Source organism: Phalangium opilio, unplaced genomic scaffold, assembly GCF_054372755.1.
Source record: "Phalangium opilio isolate 3A_F unplaced genomic scaffold, DU_Popi_V2 ptg000032l_1, whole genome shotgun sequence".
Taxonomy (NCBI): Eukaryota; Metazoa; Arthropoda; class Arachnida; order Opiliones; family Phalangiidae; genus Phalangium; species Phalangium opilio.
In genome coordinates this window covers 9002364-9023096 of record NW_028324159.1, presented here as the reverse complement: position 1 = coordinate 9023096, position 20733 = coordinate 9002364, and the positions used below count along the sequence as shown (strand labels likewise).

Sequence of the window (20733 nt, the reverse complement as noted above, 5' to 3'; positions counted from 1 at the left end):
CTAGTTGACTCTTTTAAGGTATTTTTAAGGAGATTGTGATTCACTGGTACGTAGACACACCTTTCGGTGTTAATTGACCCTTATTAAATTGTTTTTTAAACGGAAATAGTATTTTTAATATATATCTGTTCGAATGGTGCGAATAAACACCTTTGGGCTTTACTTTACACATTTTAAGCTGATATGGTGTCTTTTTAAGTGAAAGGTTATTGATATGAGCTTAGAGGGAAATAATCTACTAATTCTACCTGCACAGTGAAGCATCCTAAAAATAACCCAAAGATTTTAAAAATCTAAACTATTTTACATTTCTTAGGACTAGCTTATTCTAATATTTGAAGGAATTTATACTTATTTTGATTTTTCAATCATTGGAAAATAATTCTCGAAGAGTTCAATATGCTGGAACGTCTTGGAATTAGAGTAATTCATAAAATTATCACTTGAATTTCCCCTTGACACAGGTTTTTATCTCTCCGAGTGACGATGACGTCACGGAGAGGTATAACACTGGACGTATCTGTGTGTCTAAGATGAATCAAAGCTTTATAGCTACCCAACTACTAAAAGAATCGTAATGCCGAAAAATATTTAAAATATTTCCATTTAATATTCTGCAAAAAGAAAATGTTATCCTTTTGGAAGAGATCTTATCATCCTACTCGCTTTATATTAACTTTGATATGCGTGTTGTGTCTCGATTCAGATGCAATCTTCATTACTCGTTCTATATAAATTCTCTTTTTTGTCATTCCAAAGAAAGAAGTTTATCTTAAATAATTAAATAAATATAAGTGCTATGAATTATTTTAATTGTCAGTATTTTACGTTAATTATAATTAGGTAGGTTTAAGAAATTTAATTCCTAAAATAATTTTAAACATAGCTATCTATAAAGTTATACTTCTAGGAAACACCTATATCAGAACTTTTGTAAATTTTGGGTATATAAGGTGATTGATTCACACTAAGAGATAAGAAATGCGCAATTGCGTGAACCTTTGGTGGAAGCTCTGCCATTAGGAGGCTAGACGTTTCTCGTGTGGGCGTGTGGCGTATGTGGTGTACACGAAAGACTAGTGCATGGTGTTGTTGTTAGAAACCATTAAATACCTGTTAGCATTGGGTAAAACAATTGGTTGTTAGACAGCAGATGAAGGTGTAACGGATAGTTAATGATTGACGTTAAATAAGATGGATATAGCAACGAAGTAACATTTTCCGAGTTTCTGTATACTGCGAACGCGTTCCGGAAATTACGAACACGTTTGCTTCGATTTGCCAACTGCGAACGCGGTGACAGACAGACCCACAGACACGTCCAGTCACTCGGAGAGAGGTAAAAATTCTACTTCATTACTCTATCGCCACACTTGTTTTTCTAATGGTATATACCACATACACGCTAATCTGTACTTATTGTCTTCTGACAACACCATCATACTGAAACATTGGCTTCTACTCCATTAACATCGTTGGGATTAAGATGTACGCGCGATCGGCTTAAGTTAAGAGAAACGACCAGCCTCCCAATGGCAGGGCTTCGACCAAAGGTTGACGCAATAGCGCTTATTCCTACCATTTGTGAATCAATCGCCTTATATACCCTAAATTTCCAAAAATTGTGTAAACGGTTTACGCTAGAAGTCAAACGTCAACAATAGCTATATTTAAAATCATTTTAAGAATTACGCTTCTTTAAACCACTTAACTAGGATTAAGGTAAAATACTGACGATTAAAAAAATTAATATCATTTATATTTATTTAAATATTTAAGATAATTTTCTTTCTTCGGAACGACACAAGTGAAAGTTGATATAGAACGAGTAATGAAGATTGCATCTGAGTCGAAACACTACACGCATATCAAAGTTAATATAAAGCGAGTAGGATAAAATTATCACTTACAAAACCATAACATTTTCTTATTGTAGAATATTAAATGAAAATATGTTAAGTATGTTTCGGTATTACGATTCTTTAAGTAGTTTTGTAGCTATAAAGTTCTGTTTCATTTCAATATTCAAAGAAGATCTTTTATATTAATATATCAAATTTGGTGTTTACTTTTTAATTCAGCTTTACTACATTTATATACAGGTTAAACTTGAAATTTAACTTTCCTAGTTTCACTAAATGTTACTTCGAAATGTTTTGGTAAGCGTTGTTCGGATTGGTTCCTTGAATTCGTGTGTCTTTGAGGAGGTCTTGACGGTTCACAGCGAGCCGAAAATTAAATACACATTTAAATGATGTAAATCAGGTCCTTAAATAGAACTATTGAGGATATACAGTAAAGGTTAAACCAGGTCTTAATTAAATAAATGAATCCCTGGTTAAACGTAACCATTTCACACGCATATCAATTCTTACACGGTTGAATAAGGCTTACAGCAGAAAAACGTTTACCCTTAATCCACTGGATTTGAGCAGCTATTTTGATAGACTAATCTATGGTAACTCATGTGTTTTGAAAAAAATAATTTCAAAAAACACCTTTTACAGAGTTTATAGACACCTTTCTGGTATAATTAAAATCCTCTATTAAGAATGATGGTTTAAACCTAACAAGAATTAAAAAGCACCAACGTCAATGGAATTTAAAAACACCAAATTAGTCTCAAAAAGACCTTTTTTGAAGGGTTTATTAACACTTTTTCTGGTATTAATATACACCTCTATTCAAAGTGATTAAAACACCTCACAGGATATAAAAAGCACCTTCAGATAAGGTATTATTTCGCACCGCTTTGAAAGGTGCGTATTGACATCCTCTCGAATGGTGCTTTTAAACACCAATAGGGGTGCTGCTGGGGATGCATTAGGAAACACCTCTAAAGGTGTCAAACAGTTCAATTTTTTTTAACAGTGTATGAATACATGAAGAGTGGAACTAAAGGAATGTAGTCTTCTTAAAGTGCTTTCGATATAAAGATTTAAAGTGTCCAGCTACAGCCAAAAAAAAATAATGGAGAACAAGTATTATTTCTTTTGAATGATCACCGTGGCCATGGTCACGATTTGGAAGAGCTCGATAACCTGAGGCTGTTATCTTGCGTGAAAAGTAGAGTTCCTAGAGATTTGGATGTTATATTGGAAACCATATTTTAAGAGGAAAAGAATATCGGAAGTAAAGTTAATGAAATATATTTGGTTTTTGGGCCGTTTTTTCCTGTGTTCATAATACCACGCTTTGGAAAAAAATTTCACGCGCAAGTTTTGTAAACTTTCTTGGAAATAGCTTTGGGTTTCATTTCTATTACATTTTGCAAAGTACTAAAGACGAGGAAACTTAGTGAACATAAAAACAAATTTTCAGATCAACAAACTTGCCACATGGCATAAAACCCTAAATTACCGCCAAAAAACCAAGAGAGAAAAACCACGACCAACTAAACTACTCGAGGGATACTGAAAGGTTGGCCACACTAGTAAAAAAAGAAGATGTTGCTTTGGAAAAAAAAGATCGGCAGGACCTTTCATAAACGTTCAAAGAACAGCAGCAAGAAACTATGCAATGGAGGTCGCAGACATACGCGAAACGTTTTTAGACTAATTTTATACGAAAGAGGGAATGCTAGTAGTCTAGCATTTCCCAGCCTAGTGGCTGTTATACCAGGTGTTACAAACCCATATAATTAAATTTGAAATACTATTGTTCTAAAGTGTTGTATTATTTATTTTCTGATGTAATTATAAACAGTTTATATAAGGGTAATTTTGCAATCTTCTTAATGATCATGTGGCACTTGTCGTAGGAGATCAGCTAAGTATTTCGTGAATTTGTCACTTGTATCTTCTTCTGGAACTTCTTTTACTTTAGCAATACCACTAAGCCCAAATAAAAGTTAAAAACTAATTTTGGAGGCTTTAGGAATCAAATTAGTAAAAGTAATTTCCACACACCTGTCGAGTGATGAAATTGATGCGTCAATTTCTGTATTGCTTGCTTCGAAAGAAAGTTTCAATCCTTTTTTGGCGTATAAATTGCTTGGGTTTGAGGCTCTGGATCATGCCCTCGAGTTTTGGGTGCTTGTTGATGACCTTGAGCTTAGACTGCTTGTTGAAGGCCTACAGCAGGTGTTTGGTGAAGCAGCCGTTTGAGTATAGGGATTTGGCGAGGTTGTCGCTGGGCTTCTGTGAGCTGACGAACTCATGTCCATGTTTTCAAGGTCATTAGAATCATTTGTGTTTTGCGGTACCACAATTTCTTCTTCAAAAATATTGTCATCACACTAGGCCTTTAAAATAGAAACAAAAACTTGTGCAGGTATTAAAGCTTAGCATTGTTCTAGGTAATCAAGAATTCATTGATTAACCTGGTTTGCAGCTTCGCCATTTAAGTTTGTTTCATGATCATCATCATTTACTACATTTTCACATGTGCTCTGAAAAACGGGCATTTTATCACGTTGTAGACATTTTTTTATAGTTAAATATAGTAGCACTAGTTCATGTTTATATAAAATGTTCCATAACGTGCAGTACTCACTGTCGTTTAGACAAAACGTCCATTAAAAAAAGGACGGATTTGAAAATGGCCATTTTACTTTCTCTGGATCGTAGCCATCGCCAGATTTATTTGCTCTCACCAAATTCAAATTAATTGGAAATTGGTCTCGAAGATATTTCTCCTCTTTCCAAGCTTCTTCTTCTAAATTGTTCGACAACTTACAACTTTAGAAATAACATTTCGAAAAAAAATTGTCAAAAATGTCACTCAAAATGCTTATTTGACACATTTGTTGTAGTTGCAACATCTATCTAACAAGACTCAACTGCTTGGTTATCTTTGTGATTTTTATCATTTTTTCCAAATAGGTGGAAATTGTCTAACAGCTTATATTATTTTTTTCACGTTTTTCGACAATTGCTTGACGCTTTTCAACATTTTGTTCCTTTTAAAAGGCTCGTTTACATGTGCGCGAGAAATGGAAAAAGTCGAAGCGTAAAGCTGAGAGATGAGGCGTATTGGGGTTTGAGTTCCCTAGGCGTACCGTTTACAAACAAGCGAGAACTTTTCAAGTCGCGCTTGTTGCTCATAGATGAAGCGGGTGTTCCGATTAAGCTCCGATCTGCCGCGGTGGAATCTTCAGCTCGTGTTTGCTTCTCGCAAAGAGTCACGTGATTTTCCAAGCCAATAATATCCAAGGACCGAAAATCGTTTGATATTTTTGCGTTTGTTTATCTCGCGAAATAGGTCTAGGCACCACCATTGAGAATGTCTTTAAAAGAACAAGATAAAATTGTTGAAATACGTGTAATCACATTGCCTCATCCTTTCAAGCTCGACAATTAAATCCAAATTATTCTCAAGCTCAAGTAGAGAAAATATACGCACCTTGACAAATTATATCAAGTAACGTTCCAAAAGGCGAAAATAGCCATCTTTGTTTCTATTTCTCCATATAGGATGTACCCAACAACGACGTTCCGTTCTAATTTTCTGTTGTTTTTTTTTGGTTAAAAATGTCGAATGTTTTTCAAAAGCAATAGTTTCTTTTTAAGCAGAAGTAAACTAACGACAGTCGACGCCATTTTAGTTGTTTACTTTCGACTGAAAGACAACTCTGCAATCTAGGCTCATGCTACCGCCCAGTTCGTATGTAAACGAAGGAGCGGGTGGAGCAGCGGGAACAAACGCTTTTGGCAGACGCGATTTTTTTTTAGGCGCGAGAAAAAGATTGGACTTCTACTCCGCTTTAAGCTTTTTCTCGCTCACCTGTAAACGAGCCTTAATAGTGCTTTAGCCGATTTAATTTTGAAGGTCTAAACTAACCATAGAATCCGACAAAAATGCAAATGATGCAAGCAGACGGAACTTGGTGTTTTTAATGATTGGTCGACATAATCACGTGACCCTAGGCTCAAAACTGGAATACCTACCTACAACAGATATGAGCTGAAAATGAGATCCAGCGCTCTCTTTAGCAATCCGCTTAGAAACATTCGCATCTATATTGGGGTGGCGTAGCGGCTAGCGCTTTCGCCTCGCAGCAAGAGGATCCCGGGTTCGATCGCGGACTGTGGCACCGGATGAAAATCTGGGAACAAATCCTTCTGCGTAGAATTTGCAAGTTCTCTCCCCACTTGTTAAATGGAGTTTTCCTCCGCGGTCTAACCCGGTTTCTCCTTTCCATCAAAACTTGCAGAGGTTAACGGTAATAGTTAGTATAGGGCGCTGTAGGTTAGCGGTGGCATAGGGGCTAGCCACTACCCCTCTATGCAATGTAAAGGAATCCACCTGTAAACAAGCCACAGGCTTAGTGTGGACACCCCTTCTTAGACAAAGCCTAGATTATTATTATATAGATTGCGAAAGGGCAATATGAAACTGAATTGGGAAATGTGCTTCAGCTACCAAGAGGTCCTCTTTGCGCGAGCTTGCGAAGGTACCTCCAAGATTTCCTTTTAGCTCTAATTCAACGCGCGTTCTGGCGGAAATTACTGACAGTATGTCGTCGGCATTTGCTTGAGTACTCGTGCCGTCCGGAAAAACTTGACTCAGGGCATCCCTCATCACTAGGTTCCACAGCAAGACCCCTGCGGGCACCGGCGGAATACTGTTCTAGTTAGCGAGCCCTCGCTGTTTAAGATTACAGCCTGCCGATTATAATCCGACAGAAGAGAGTACAAATTTCTGGGACACTCGCGTTCACGTAGGGAATCAAGTATCCCAGGGACCCAGACCGGATCAAAAGCTCTATGCATATCGAGCGATATGATAGAGGTAAAGTGACCCGCAGACTTGTTTTCCTTGATAGAGTTGATGTATTAAGAAGCGAACCAGTGGTTGAACGAAGATGTCTGAAGCCGAATTGGTTTTAGTGAAGCGGACTATGAACATGAAGGAAGCGGTAGAGTCGGTTCGTCATTAATTTGTCTAGATTTTGCCAAAGATACGCATGAGCCTTATGGGTCGGTAGGACGAGCTAAGGTTAGCTGGTATACCCAATTTGTTGAGGAGCACAAGTTTTGAAGCTTTGCAGGTGGCGGGGAAGTGAGCGATGGATAAACACCCAATGAAAAGGGTCAGAAAGATGCCAGGTCTCAGCAAGAATACCTTTTGGATAATCTCTATTCCAGGGGCTTTCCCTTTCAGTAAAATCGTAACGACTTCAGTCAGCTAGTCCAGGGTAAAGGGCTTGTTGTCCTCTATGTTAGGCAGGGCCTTTTCTCGAGCGCGTATTAGAGATTGCATAGTCGTTTTATGTGCCGGATCGTCTGGAGGAAAAAGGTCATCCAAAATCGTTTGATATGTCTCCCCAACCTTGGACGTTGAAGATCCGCCGGGCCGTCGGATGGAATGGAGAAAAGAGGGGGCGCGTTGTCTTTCACAGGCGAGCTTGTGGGGTAAAGTAAACGTGTTGCCCTTCTCCAAAGAGAATACTAACTTAAGAGTTGATCATTTTTGGCCAAATATTGGAGAAAGTAAATATTCTCTAAGTATCCTACAGTCATGCAAGTTTTAAGAGCCGCTTTGGTGATACCAAATGGTAACGCTGAAGTTGAACGAGGGTTTTCCAAATCGGGAAAGGTAATCTCACCAGATCGAGTTCTATAAGCCTTTATCTACCTTCTTCATTTGTTGTTTATTGGGGTGGGGTGGGGTGTTCGACGTCCTACGAGAGGGGTTAAGATGCAACACAAACACCTAACTCTTTTCACTAATGATTCGACCTCGCTAACGCTAGACAAGATGTTAGAATGCAGTCAGTTGTGGAGAGTTAAGGCCTTTTAAAGGGAACGAGGGCATTATTAAATTTCTGGATCAAAAGTTTCCGCGTTTGATGGTATGTTTCAGTTGAGAGTCAAAATAGATTCTAATCCAATTTTTAATATTCAACATTATATAAATTTTCTCAAACTTTTAAGGGGGTCAAAATAAAAAAATTATACAAAAAATCAAATTTATATCTAAGGGAGGTTTGTATTTTAAAACCTCGATGGAATGTCTCCTTTTAGTTTCAAATTTAAATTAGGGGTATTTTGGTTAAGATTTTATAATAATGTTTAAAAATAGAGAGTTAATATTTTAAAATTGTATCAATCCGTCAACCATAATCTAAGTTCTTTAACCATAGTTTCAAGTCAGTTTATCAAAATACTTTCAAGTTTTTAATTTCTTACGACAAGTTGCTCCTCTTCCATATTCTTCTTAAGGGTTAAGGGTTCTTTCTCCTTAATTCTTCTCGATTTAAGGGTTAATAATTGTCTATGACTTTTACTATTTCGCGCTCTTGCGCTCCTCCTCTTCTTCAAAAATTAAGGGTTAAAAAAATAAAATCTCCGATTCTCTTCCAAAAAATTAATGATTTAAAATGAATAAAATAAGTTTCGATTTAAAATTTTTTCCGAACGTCTAAGGATTTCTTAAGGATGGCCGACAGGGTTTCGTTTAGATAGTACAGGTATCGACTGAGGGTGAGAAAGGAGGGACTTCGTATATTTAACTTCTAGTTTCTCGCAAGGATCTCTGGGACAATGACGTTTGTTGATTGACTTTGGTTTGGCGAATAGTGGACCATATTTACGACGTAGCCGCGCGAATTCATGATATCAGCGAATAGGCAAAACTTTTAAATCTGGGACCAAATACGGATTGGTCAGTTTAAGGGTTAAAAAAATGTTCTAGAAGTTTCTCGGGCCAGGTACCAGGATAGTGACTCAAGATCTTGTTGCTTAGGGTCTAATTAAGCGAGCCATTTCTCTGGGTTCTTGGAAAACTCTTTAGTGGCTAGGTATTTCACTTTGCACTGTGGAAATAGGGGTATAGGATAGTTCTAGAAAGTTCGGTGTCAATTTTGATAGGCTAGTTCCTCTTTTATTGTACGAAGCCGTGAATTTCTTTTCAGTTTATTTTAATGGTATAGGTTTAAAGGGCTAATAATATCTTTATAGTGTTAATTGCGGGTATTTTGTTATTAATTATTGATTAATTGTAAACTCAATTTGATTTTTGAGTTAAGATGGCTATAGTTCATATGAATCTTCAAACAATTAACGCGGTAATGTCAACCAAAGACGCCATCAATGGTTATGAGAAGGTCCTTCGTGGATTTCCAATAAGCAAGGAACTAATAATAAAGCAAGCGCGTTCATCTTATATGCTAAGGCTCGAGATGTTAAAAGAAGAAGAAGAAAAGGCTAAGCGAAAAGAATTTGATGAAATTCTTGAGCTAGAAGCTAAGAAGAAAACGGAAAAATTATCAAAACAGAATGAAGAATTGTCTAACTTAACTAAAACAGTGAGGAATTTGAGAGAAGAAAAGGATAAATCAGAGGTCGTTGCGAACACATTCCTCGAAGAAGCTAACACAAAGCACAAGAATGCTATACTACAAAAAGACTTCCGCTGTAAGCGTTGCCCAACTCATTCTTGAAACACTCAATGAAAAAATTAAAAAAGATTCAGATTTTTCAACAAATTTTAAGAAAAAAGAGGTAACTCTGAGAAAACGTCAGAGCTCTCTTATTGAGGCTCATTTTACGAAAAAAAAGCTAAGCAAGCCTAGGCACAAGCAGCAGTCTAGTTAAAAAATTTAATTCTTGTATTTTACATGATTACTATTGACATGATTACTATTGACAAAAATGTAATGTGATATGATATTCTGATACAATATTAATAAAGTTCCTTTTTTCACAATGAAACTCGATTTGTTATACATATATTCAAGATTTATTGAGTAATTTAAGCCAAATTTAGTGCTATATACGAGAAAATTTAGTCCAATATTTTCATATTAAAACAAATTTTTGGTCCTATAAAATCCTATAATTTCCAAAAAAATACTATTTATCCTATAAGGAATTTAAATTTTCGCCTGGGCTCCCTGTTTTCCAGAACTTTGAAAGTTCATTGCCAAAATATTAAAGGAAAATGTAATTCTGAAATTAAATGAAACCGACATTTTTGGACTAATATTGGATAGCTCGACCGATCGTTCGATGGATAATCATGAAATCGTGCATGTTACTTACACAAGTGAGAAAAACGATTCCACAGTGCGTTACCTTGGACTTACGGAAAGTGGCTGTGCTATGGACATTTTCAACTCTTTGACGAAGTTTTTCGATGATCATGGAATCAAGGAACCGTATAAGAAATCGTGCACGATAACCACTGATGGAGCCTCAGTTTACGTGAAGAGTGTAACCAGTGTACAATTTAGATTTACAAAACTCGGTCATGTTTTTAGAAGAAATAAAGACTGACAAATAAGTTGGCGTCTAACATCACAGAAATGGTTCAAAATAGTTCTAAAGAAATTATGAACCTTAAAGTACTTGATCCAAAAACTTGGCCATCAATTAATCGCACTGATTCTACTGACTGGGAGAACTTCGGAGAACAACAGATAATTGCATTGAAAGAACTTTTGAAAAATTTAATTCCTTGTTACAAAGATGATCAGCTATTTCAAGAGTGGAAAAACTTCAAGAAAGTTGTTCAACACACTTTTCAATCAAGCTCCAAAAGTAACATACGCAATTTACACACTCACTACTTTAAGCTTCATGGTGAAGCACCAAGATTTCAAGGATTGCTTACTTTGTTCCGAGTAATGTTCCCAATATCTCCCACCTCAGCTGAGGCTGAACTTGGGTTCAGCATAATGAATGATTTTAAATGACAAAAACGATCTGCATTAACTACTGAACATCTAGAGAATACTATGTCTGTAAGACAACTTGGCCCACCAATTAAAGATTTTAATCCCAAGGATTCTATGGAAGTTTGGTTGAATAGCAAAACCAGACGACCACACAACCTAAAACGTCGAATTTCAAAAGCAGCTGCAAGTCTACACGCTTCAAGTTCCGAAACAGAAAAAGAGTTAGACTGTGATAAAGACTGTGATCCAACACCAGTGGCAATAAACTTGTTTTTGCGGAACGGGACATTTGGGCACCGACACTTAGGTGCCGGTCATTTAGGCACCGCCACTTAGGCGCCGGGACATTTAGGCTCCGCGACAATTTGGCACCGAGAAATTTAGGCTCCGCGACAATTTGGCACCGAGACATTTAGGTTCCGCGACAATTTGGCACCGAGACATTTAGGCTCCGCGACAATTTGACACCGAGACATTTAGGCTCCGCGACAATTTGGCGCCGAGACATTGCCGTAAAATTTTCGTGAAAGATTTGAGATATTTAATAAGGGAACAAGACAAGTACTTTTAGGCTTATATTATTTTTATTCAACTGATATCAGAGTTCAACCATGTTGTTGTTTATCTTCATTGACTTCCCAAAATAGTATGCCTTTTCCAAAATGTTGTTGTTTATCTTCATTGACTTCCCAAAATAATATGCCTTTTCCAAGATATTGTTGTTTATCTTCATTGACTTCCCTAAATAATATGGATTTTCCAAAATGTTGTTGTTTATCTTCATTGACTTCCCAAAATAATTTGCCTTTTCCAAGATATTGTTGTTATCTTCAATGACTTCCCTAAATAATATGGCTTTTCCAAAATATTGTTGTTTATCTTCATTGACTTCCCAAAATAATATGCCTTTTCCAAATTATTGTTGTTTATCTTCATTGTCTTCCCAAAATAATATGCCTTTTCCAAATTATTGTTGTTTATCTTCATTGTCTTCCCAAAATAATATGCCTTTTCCAAATTATTGTTTATCTTCCTTGACTTCAAATATTGTTGTTTATCTTCTTTGACTACCCAAAATAATATGCCTTTTTTAAAATATTTTGTTGTTCGTGTTCTTTGACTTCCTGAAATAATATGCCTTTTCCAAAATATTTTTGTTTATTTTCATTGACTTCCCAACTTAGGTTAGGTTATGTTTTTTTTATCATTTTAGGATATGTTTTGTAAAAACAGGTAAGGTTTCGTTAATGGGGATTGCGAAAAAAGTCATGCAGTGACGCACAGGGACAATACACGGGTTGCCAAATTGAGAGGTCATTACGGATTTTTAGAAGAAATAGTGGAAAAAGTATTGGCACGTAAATGTCTCGACGACTAAATTTCGCGGAGCCTAAATGTCACGGCGCCTAATTGTCTCGGCGCCTAATTGTCTTGGCGGCTAAATGGCGGCGCCTAAGTAACCAGCGCCTAAGTGGCGGCGCCTAAATGTCACGGACCGGTTAGTGGAGTAGTTGATTGAAAGTTAGATTAGTTTAGAGATTAGTGATTTTAGTATAGCGATACCACTATATTGAATTGTACCGGAAACTAGATCCGGGGTTTCCGCTAATAATGGTGAAGGCGTTAGTCCGGAGACCCGGCTCAGCAAATGAGCCAACTTATTAGTGATGCCTTGCGTCAAGCCTTTCAAGGTTTTGTCTCAGGTAGTGGGGTAGCTAGTGTTGGAAATCCAACGCAAACACCTCAGGTAAGGTTGCGAGTAGACGCTCCAACCTATTTAGGACCCGCAGATGAGAAATCTCCGATGGATGTACTCAAGGCTCTTCTGCGGTATCAATCAGCGACCGGGTATAGTTATAAGGATATCCCTTTTCACGTGATCCCTTTGTCTTTACAATGGCCGACCGATCGTTGGTTTAAATTTGTAGGGGGTTCAGCCGCTTTCAAAAACCTTTCGGAATTCCGAGATTGTTTTAGAAAAGAGTATCAGGCTACTGATTACTCTAGGCGCATTCAAATAGCTCGATCCATAAAATCCGGCAGAAGTGATTTCCCCCCCTGTTCCAGGCAAGGTGGGAATCTATGACAAAACTGAGCCACAGGGCTGCCATAGATTTAGCGTATTTTCCTAGAAAATATTTCCCAACTGAATCTCCAAATTTCCCCGTTTTAAAAGTGGGTGGTGCCTACTATGACGGGAGATTTTACAACTGTTAAGTTCGGCTGCTTAAGTCCGAGGCTTTATAAATTATAACTGAAATTGAGGGTGTCAGACTGAAAAGGTATGTAATAATTTAATATTAATAATTAACTGCCAACGTCAAGGTGATTAAAATGGATAATTTTTTAATGTAGGCCTACTTAATTATGGAGAATTTGGGTAGAAAAGCTGTAGACAAAGTCTCCTATGATAAGCCTAAGCTAGTGTTGCAAGAAAAAGACCTAAATCAAAGATCTAAAAGAAAGGCTGAAAATCAACTTGATAAAAAGGCGGCACGTTTGAAACTACATAATTTACCCAGTGGACCCTGGACAAAACAGTTAAAATGTCTTCCGAAAAGTTTTACCATGAAAAGCATTATGGACTACTTTTATCTACACAAAGCGACGAAGCATCTAGAAGATGGGAACAGAATGGTCAAAGCGAAGAAAGTTGGCAAAGTGTTCCTGTGCTCACCAGTCTCTACTCTTGATTCGTTATTTGTAAAGTGTGTGATAATTTCTTCCTATAGTTCAAAACAATATGACGTTCAACTTGAGATTGATTGTGGAAGCGGTCTAGTTTTAAACGGGTATTGCCAATGCCCTTGCGGGACTGCCGGTGTCTGCAAACATGTCTGTGCATTATTGTTTTATTTATGGGACTGTAAAATTGATAAGCTCACTTATGTTCGGGATGATAAATCTTGTACAGAAGGTCCCAGGCAATGGGGGAATACCACGCCTAGAACCTCGAAGCTGGTATCTAAAGATTTTTCAGATTTAGAGTTTGTGAGGCATAAATTATTGCATCGTTTCAATGAACCAAAAATTATACAAACATCTTCCAAGGTGAAATGTTTTACATCTTTACCAAACTTGAATGAAGCCCAAACAGAGGAAGATAACATCAAGCTACGTGAAAGACTAGAAAAATTTGTAAACAAATCTTCAGAAAAGCGAAGAATGCTAAGAATGATTATCGCTGAAAATGATTTTAAACCAACGGCAATAATCAAATCAGCAGTGCCAGAATCTAGTCTTGAAGAAGCTAGTAGCGAGTTAAAAATATCAGAACCAGCAATTCCATTCCCTAATCTGTTGCCATCTGAAGATTTAATTTTTCCACCCAATTGCGTAATAACAATAGAGCAGGCAAAAGAATTAGAAACTTTAACCAGAGATCAAGCAGATCAGAAATCCAAAAATTGCCAACTTTGGAAAAGCGAGCGGGAAAATAGATTAACGGCGTCCAAATTCGGGGAAGTAATAAAACGAAGGAAAGAGGTAACACCCAAGTACATAGAAACGCTTAAAAAAGGAACGGATTTAAGCTCAAATGTTTATGTTCAAGAAGGACTGAATAACGAGAATAAAGCTGTTGAAATGTATTATGAAATGAAAAAAGGAGAGGTAGTTACTTTCAAGGTTGGATTCTGCGTTAATCCCTCCATACCAATTCTTGGAGCTTCCCCAGACAGAATTTGTTATGATAAAACATGTAATGAATATGGACTTATAGAAATTAAGACCCTGTCAAAAGCTAAAAAAGAAAACTTGACGATAAAAGAAGCTATTTTAAATAGAGCTGCACCATGTTTAAAATTAGAAAAAAATGGAGAAATAAAACTGAAAGAAAATCATAACTATTTTTACCAGGTTCAAGGTCAACTTGGTGTTACAGGCTTCAAGTGGTGCGATTTTTTTATAGTTACTGAAAAAGATTCATTTTGCCAAAGAATAAATTTTGACAAAGAACTTTTTCACTTAACGATGGTTCCCAAACTATGTGATTTTTACACGAAACACTTTTAGTATTCCTATTATTGATGTGATCTCAGTAAAAAAAAATGTGATGAAATAAATAGTACAAAAATTTGCCAAGTATGATCTCAGTAAAAAAAATGTGATGAAATAAATAGTACAAAAATAAAAAATTTGACAAAAATGATCTCAGTAAAAAACAATGTGATGAAATAAATAGTACAAAAATTTGCCAAATATGATCTCAGTAAAAAACAATGTGATGAAATAAATAGTACGAAAATTTGCCAAATATGATCTCAGTAAAAAACAATGTGATGAAATAAATAGTACAAAAATTTGCCAAATTCATTTTGTTTTCTTATTTATTGTAATTTGCATATAGATAAGATTTACTGTGATAAAATAAACGCTACAAAAATTTACAGAAAGTTGGCTTAGTTTAATTATTTGATACAATTTTCAAATTCATCACAATTTTAGGTATTTTTTACAATGACCCGTTCAAGCAGTGGTTCGTTGATGAAATTTGTTAAATATCCGCAAATCGTCCAAATTTTGTTAAGTTGGATGTGCATAGAATTTGGAAATACATACTTAAGTATCCTGTTATTTTTTATTTCCCCTATCACACGCTCAATATGGATCCTCAAGTTAGCTATTTCTCTGGTTTTTTCAACTTCTTCTTTTGAAAGTTGCGATCGTTTACCTAAAAATGGGGGGATATTCAATTTTACGCCTTTACTCCTCAATTCTTCTTCAATTATAAAACCCCTATCTGCCATTATTGAGTCGTCATTTTCTAAGAGGTCTAACAATCCACTTTCTATTGTAATTTCTTTATCGGAAATTCTTCCAGGGGATAATTTAGAAACGAGCGTAACTAGTCCGTTAGGAGAAATCCCAAGCAATCCTTTCGCTGTGTTGTGCTTTTTATACTGAGAGTATGTGTCACTCTGCGTAGTATAATGGTTTGGTTTTTCAATAAAAAGTTCTGTGCAATCTATTATGACACGTGTAGATGGATACAGCGTTTTAAAGGATTCAGGCATGAATTCATCTATAACTTTTCGGGAGGGCCAAATGGGCACACGTGTAAGTCTTCTGTAAAGGAGATCCACCCACGTTATCCATATATTGCTTACTGTCGTTTTACTAATACCAAAGCGATACGCAAGATCTTCCTCTAACAATCCAACTCTGATCCGACAAAGGGTTAAAAACATTTGATTTTTAAAATCTAGGCTAGCAGGTCTCCCTTTCGAACATTCATTTCGTGGAGTTTTTCTTTCGTAGGCTTTTGCGCTATTGTAAAAATTCAAACTTGGCAAATCATCTTTTACAAACTCAAATAAATCATTGAAATCTTCAACAGAGTGAAACCCAGTATAAAACATGAGTTTTTGAGCATTTGTAGAAATATTATCAAAACTGAAATCTTGAGCACTCTTATTTTTGGTTAATTCATCATTTTTCACTATCAATTCTTCCAATTGCTTTATTTTGTCTTTCAGATGCCAGTTTTCTTGTTCTTTTCTTGACAGTTTATCTTCTAACAAAAGTATTTTCGCTTCAAGCTCTCTGTCACTTCTAGCTGAAGTAAAACTTCGTCCCCCATAAAACCCCTCGCTCGAATATGTATGGTCTAAAATATTTTATGCGTGTTATAGTCATTTTTTGCCACAAAATGAAACTAACAATCATACCTGAAATCCTTTTCCTTTTTTGGTTTGGCATTATTTCGGTATCTACAGTCTCAAATGCAGCTACTTCCGGAACATCACTATACTCTACAGTAGTAGCAATTAGTTTTCCCTGAGGAAACTCGTAGTCGCCAATATAAATTGGATACAAATCACCGCTTTTCTTCTTGCCACCTCTTTGAAAATGTAACCCACACACCAAATGAGTTTTTGCTGGCACCCAATTCAAAGGATTTTTGACTGGAGTAAGGGCCCGGGTTTTCGTTTTACTAACACTTGGACTTGGCGAATTACACATTTTTAACGCCACGAAACGAATTCTTCCAATCCATTCGTTTCTAATTATTTCTTCTTTTGGGAAAAGATGGAAACTTACACCCTCCGAAGACACATTATTGCTGTAACAATTTGGGATACAACATGTATTACCCTTCTTTCTGTTATTACTCATTTTCAAAACAATCCCCGACCGATGACCCGCGAGCAGACGACATAAATAAATCTTACGTTGACTGGCAGCCATGTTTACTATAATTCCCCTAAAAAGCAAGGACTACATGAATAACGACAGTTTCCCGTCCAACATCTAATAGGATACAGCCTCCATGTTACGTCTATGACAGAATTTTATGGATCGAGCTATTGAGTTGGCTAACCGAACTCAAGGCGAGAATGAACCGCTGACTCAGTACATCCATTGCTTATTCACGCCGATTAGAAACACCGGAGTCTGAGCGGGTACAAGTTCAGCGCGTTCTACGGCAGTGTCATCCGACTTACCGTAGAATGTTAAGGGGCCAAGCTTTCGCTACCCAGCTGAATTGGCCGAGGAGGCTAAGATTATTCAATCTGATCTCCTGGTCGAGGTTATGTACAGACCCCCACCGTCAATGGCGGAGTCTTTAGAGCCTGGTATTGCGATTCAGCAATCGCTTCAATCGGTTAACAATGCCCGCAGTATGTCAGTTTACTCAAATGTAAACGCATTTGCGGAAAATCAGGTGGGAATAGGTTTAGGAACCTTAGATCCCTACTCTTAGTTTAGAGTATGTATATCTTAAAGGATTTGCTATTTGTAAAGAAGATAAAAATCAATTTCCACAATAGTTTAATAAACGTTTTTTATTCAAAATCTACGAGTATCTTCATAGCTTGCCACTGCATTATCTTTGTTGGGTTTTAAATAATTAGCAGTTAACTGTTCCGCTGTTTCACCTAACTCCATGGGGGATCTTTCATACCTTTTTCATAGGTTTCTGCCATGGCTGATATATTTACCATTTCCATTAGACTTTCAACATATTCTAAAATATTTTCCCATCAATTATTTTAATTTTTAATTACGTGTACCTATATTTAATTATTTACCGTAGACTGATGCCGACATGATTGGTCTTGCAGAATATTCCCCAGGTTTGAATTTCGGGAAAAAATACTCCATCTGCGTTTCCCATTCTTAGTTGTAGCTTGTAATTTATTTGTATTTTCATTGTGGTGGAGTGTTGCTAATAAGAGTCTACAAAAAATGTTTGTGATTAATTGTGATTAATTTTACATTTACTTTCCAAGATTTGATTTGTACTTGCCGAGTTCACAATCCATGAAAAGAATAATACGTATGTTTAGGCGCAAATTGCATGATAACAGCGTGGAAGTCTTCGACTGTTGATGTTTGGCATACCCATGCCTGTTGACCAATGCCCTTTTTTGAGGTCCTTAACAATAGTTAACAAAGCCATATATGGCTGAGTCATTGACGTCAACCACTTCCTCGGCCTCTCTCCAATCAACTCTAAATGAACACAAGCCTCAAATGGTGGCTCATGACCATCATGCACGTTCAAAGCATGTCGTAAAATTGATTGCCATTTAGCTAGCATTAGTTCATTGACGCCTCCAGAAGAATTTGCTATCCAATACTGTTGATTTTGGATAATATTACTGCAAGTTAGTAAAATGGCCCTGGACTTCTTTTTTCCGCACGCTGCTGCTATTTTGCTCTTCACAGCTAAAATTTGAAATAAAATATGACCAAATTTCCTTTTCAGAAACAAAGTCGTATTCTAAGAGTTTAAGACTCATTAAAGTTAAATCCGTATTTACATTTCACCAACTGCCAAACATCGAAAAGATGAACTATTTCGTTGTGATGGGTTCTTAAATAGCATCTAATTTGCTTGTGTCTGCCAGTCACCATGCAAGCAACTTTCAAACCTTCTTCTTTTAGAAATTTTAATCCACGTTTACATCCCTCTAACTCCATCGCAACGCTATTCTTTACTTCATCACTCTGTATATTTGAAGAAAATAATAATTTATATTTCTAAGAACATTAAAAAACAACTTAGCGCCACTGAATACTTGTACCATAACAAGATGAATCACTTCTTTTTCCTACTTTCTAAAAAGCAATAACTGCCATATTTTGCGAAAAAACCAGGGCTGTCACACCTTCCATCTGCGCCTATAACTAGGTTTTTCCCTTTCAAAGAGTCAAGCAACATTGTTTGCTCATTAGTCCAAACCTAAATATAAACAAAAACAATATAATTCAGTTGACCAGCTCTCCCAATTATAGATAAAATTGTTACATTTTCTATGGCCCGAAAAAGATATGCCTTCTGAATACGAAAATAAGTTCTTAAATCAAACATTGCAATGTTTGTAAACCGGAACATGCGTAACGCTTTCTCTGGGTTTAACCCCGAAAACAATATTGCTGCTGCCGCTATGTTTCCAACAGACTTTCGACCATAGAATGGTTGACTGCGCCATATTGTAGAGTGCTTGTTGGGACAAGTTGTTCTAACTGTTTTCATGGTACCAGAAACAGATGTACTGGCTGTGCATTTAGCTAAGCATCGAGTACAAAAAACAAAGAGTTGTAGCAATGCTGTTTCAAAGACAATGAACTTGCGATCGTCATATGATCCCTGATCCTGCCTTGAAGTTAAATTAAAAAAATATTAATACAAAAAAATTTGCAAATGAAGCATTTTATACTGGTTAATATCTTCTCCAACCGAAGAAGGATTGTAACTAGTATCCAGTTCATCCATAATTTCTTCATCCTCATTATCATCATTTAACTCTTCTTCATAATCGTAAACATCAACAGTACGAGATACGATAATGTTTTTCACAAAAGAACTATTTTCATTATCTGTCTGGGTACTTTTATAAGAGGTTTCGGGACTAGCCTGACAACCTAAAATTTGTAGCATTAAATCAGTCAATAATAAAGCGGTAAATAATCACATTTATACTTTTATTAGTTTGAATTTTGGAAGTTTGTGTAGCAGTAGTTTTTGACATTGCAGAAATAGATACTTGTTGGCCTCTAGAAATATTTCTTGGAAGTAGAACAGATTGAATTCCAACAGATTTCGCTTGAATCGATTTAAATAGAGAAATGTTTGAGTCCTATAAAAGAAAGATTAATTAATATGCTAACGAAGTATATAGTGCTTCGTAATTATATTTCTTACCAAAGATCTAGCCTTTTTTCGGCTAGGTGATTTGAAAGGGTGTGACACATTCTCTATATCCGTGACTTCGCTACTGTTAGCAGTATTTTCATTCATTTTAATATTAATTTTATTTGCCAAGGATAGATTTTCAGTTATTTTTCTCATAGCCATTGGGATAGCGCCTCTTTTTAAACATTTAGCCCCGTACATATATTTTGCTTCTATATTTGCTGAACCTTCAAATTTATGTTCATAACAGTCAGCGGTAAAATGCTTTGAACAAATTCTACTACTAGCTTTAATCTGAACAGATTGTACTCCCATTTCGGAAATCCATTTAGATCTTAAATTATCATTTTTTGGGAATCGGTGAAAGGATAAATTTTTATCTTTAGAAAGACTAAAATTATCACTAGCAAAACCAAGTCAGAATAGAGTTTAAAAATATCAATTTTGAAAAAACTATTAATCCTAGAATAAAAAAAAGTTCATATTCTTAATCAGCGTACCTATTATTATGGAAATATTATTATTTAAAACCTAAATGAAAATAGAAATTATAACTGTCAGTTACCCTTTAAACAAAAATGCAGATTTACATACAAATACAAATGTAAGTTGCAATTAAGAGTTTTATAATTTGCAATAATCAAAGTGACGAAACGAATGTCTGTGTTGATTGCCTAACTTTTGAAACACCTGCGAAGTTGATTCAGAATATTTTTGAGTCAGAGATCTAGTGTTAGGGTGCGCACTTTTTTAAAGCATTTTCGAGTTATCCATAAAAAATGTGAGAGTCTACTTATTTCCAAGATGATCACGCCGAATGAAAGCCCAATTCCATATATAATCATTTTAAAGGGAGATCTAAAGCCTCGAAATTCAGCGACTCAAGGCCTTTCTGTGGTTTTGTCCATTTCAATTTCTCCTCTGCCACTTTTGATTCCATTTGCAAGTTATTCAAAGTCTGAGTTTC

General features: G+C 36.1%; 1 protein-coding gene across 1 annotated transcript; it reads right to left on the bottom strand.

Annotated features, from left to right (window-relative positions):
• Positions 1-14955: 14955 nt before the first annotated feature.
• On the bottom strand, positions 14956-15972 carry LOC149685918 (uncharacterized). The gene has a single exon (XM_089871144.1). It carries the CDS (start codon positions 15808-15810, stop codon positions 15064-15066), a length of 747 nt encoding a protein of 248 aa, XP_089727270.1. The 5' UTR covers positions 15811-15972; the 3' UTR covers positions 14956-15063.
• Positions 15973-20733: the final 4761 nt, after the last annotated feature.

Excerpts from the sequence above, each read along its gene's own strand:
- LOC149685918 (XM_089871144.1), bottom strand. The coding sequence starts at position 15,810 with ATGTTTTTAACCCTTTGTCGGATCAGAGTTGGATTGTTAGAGGAAGAT.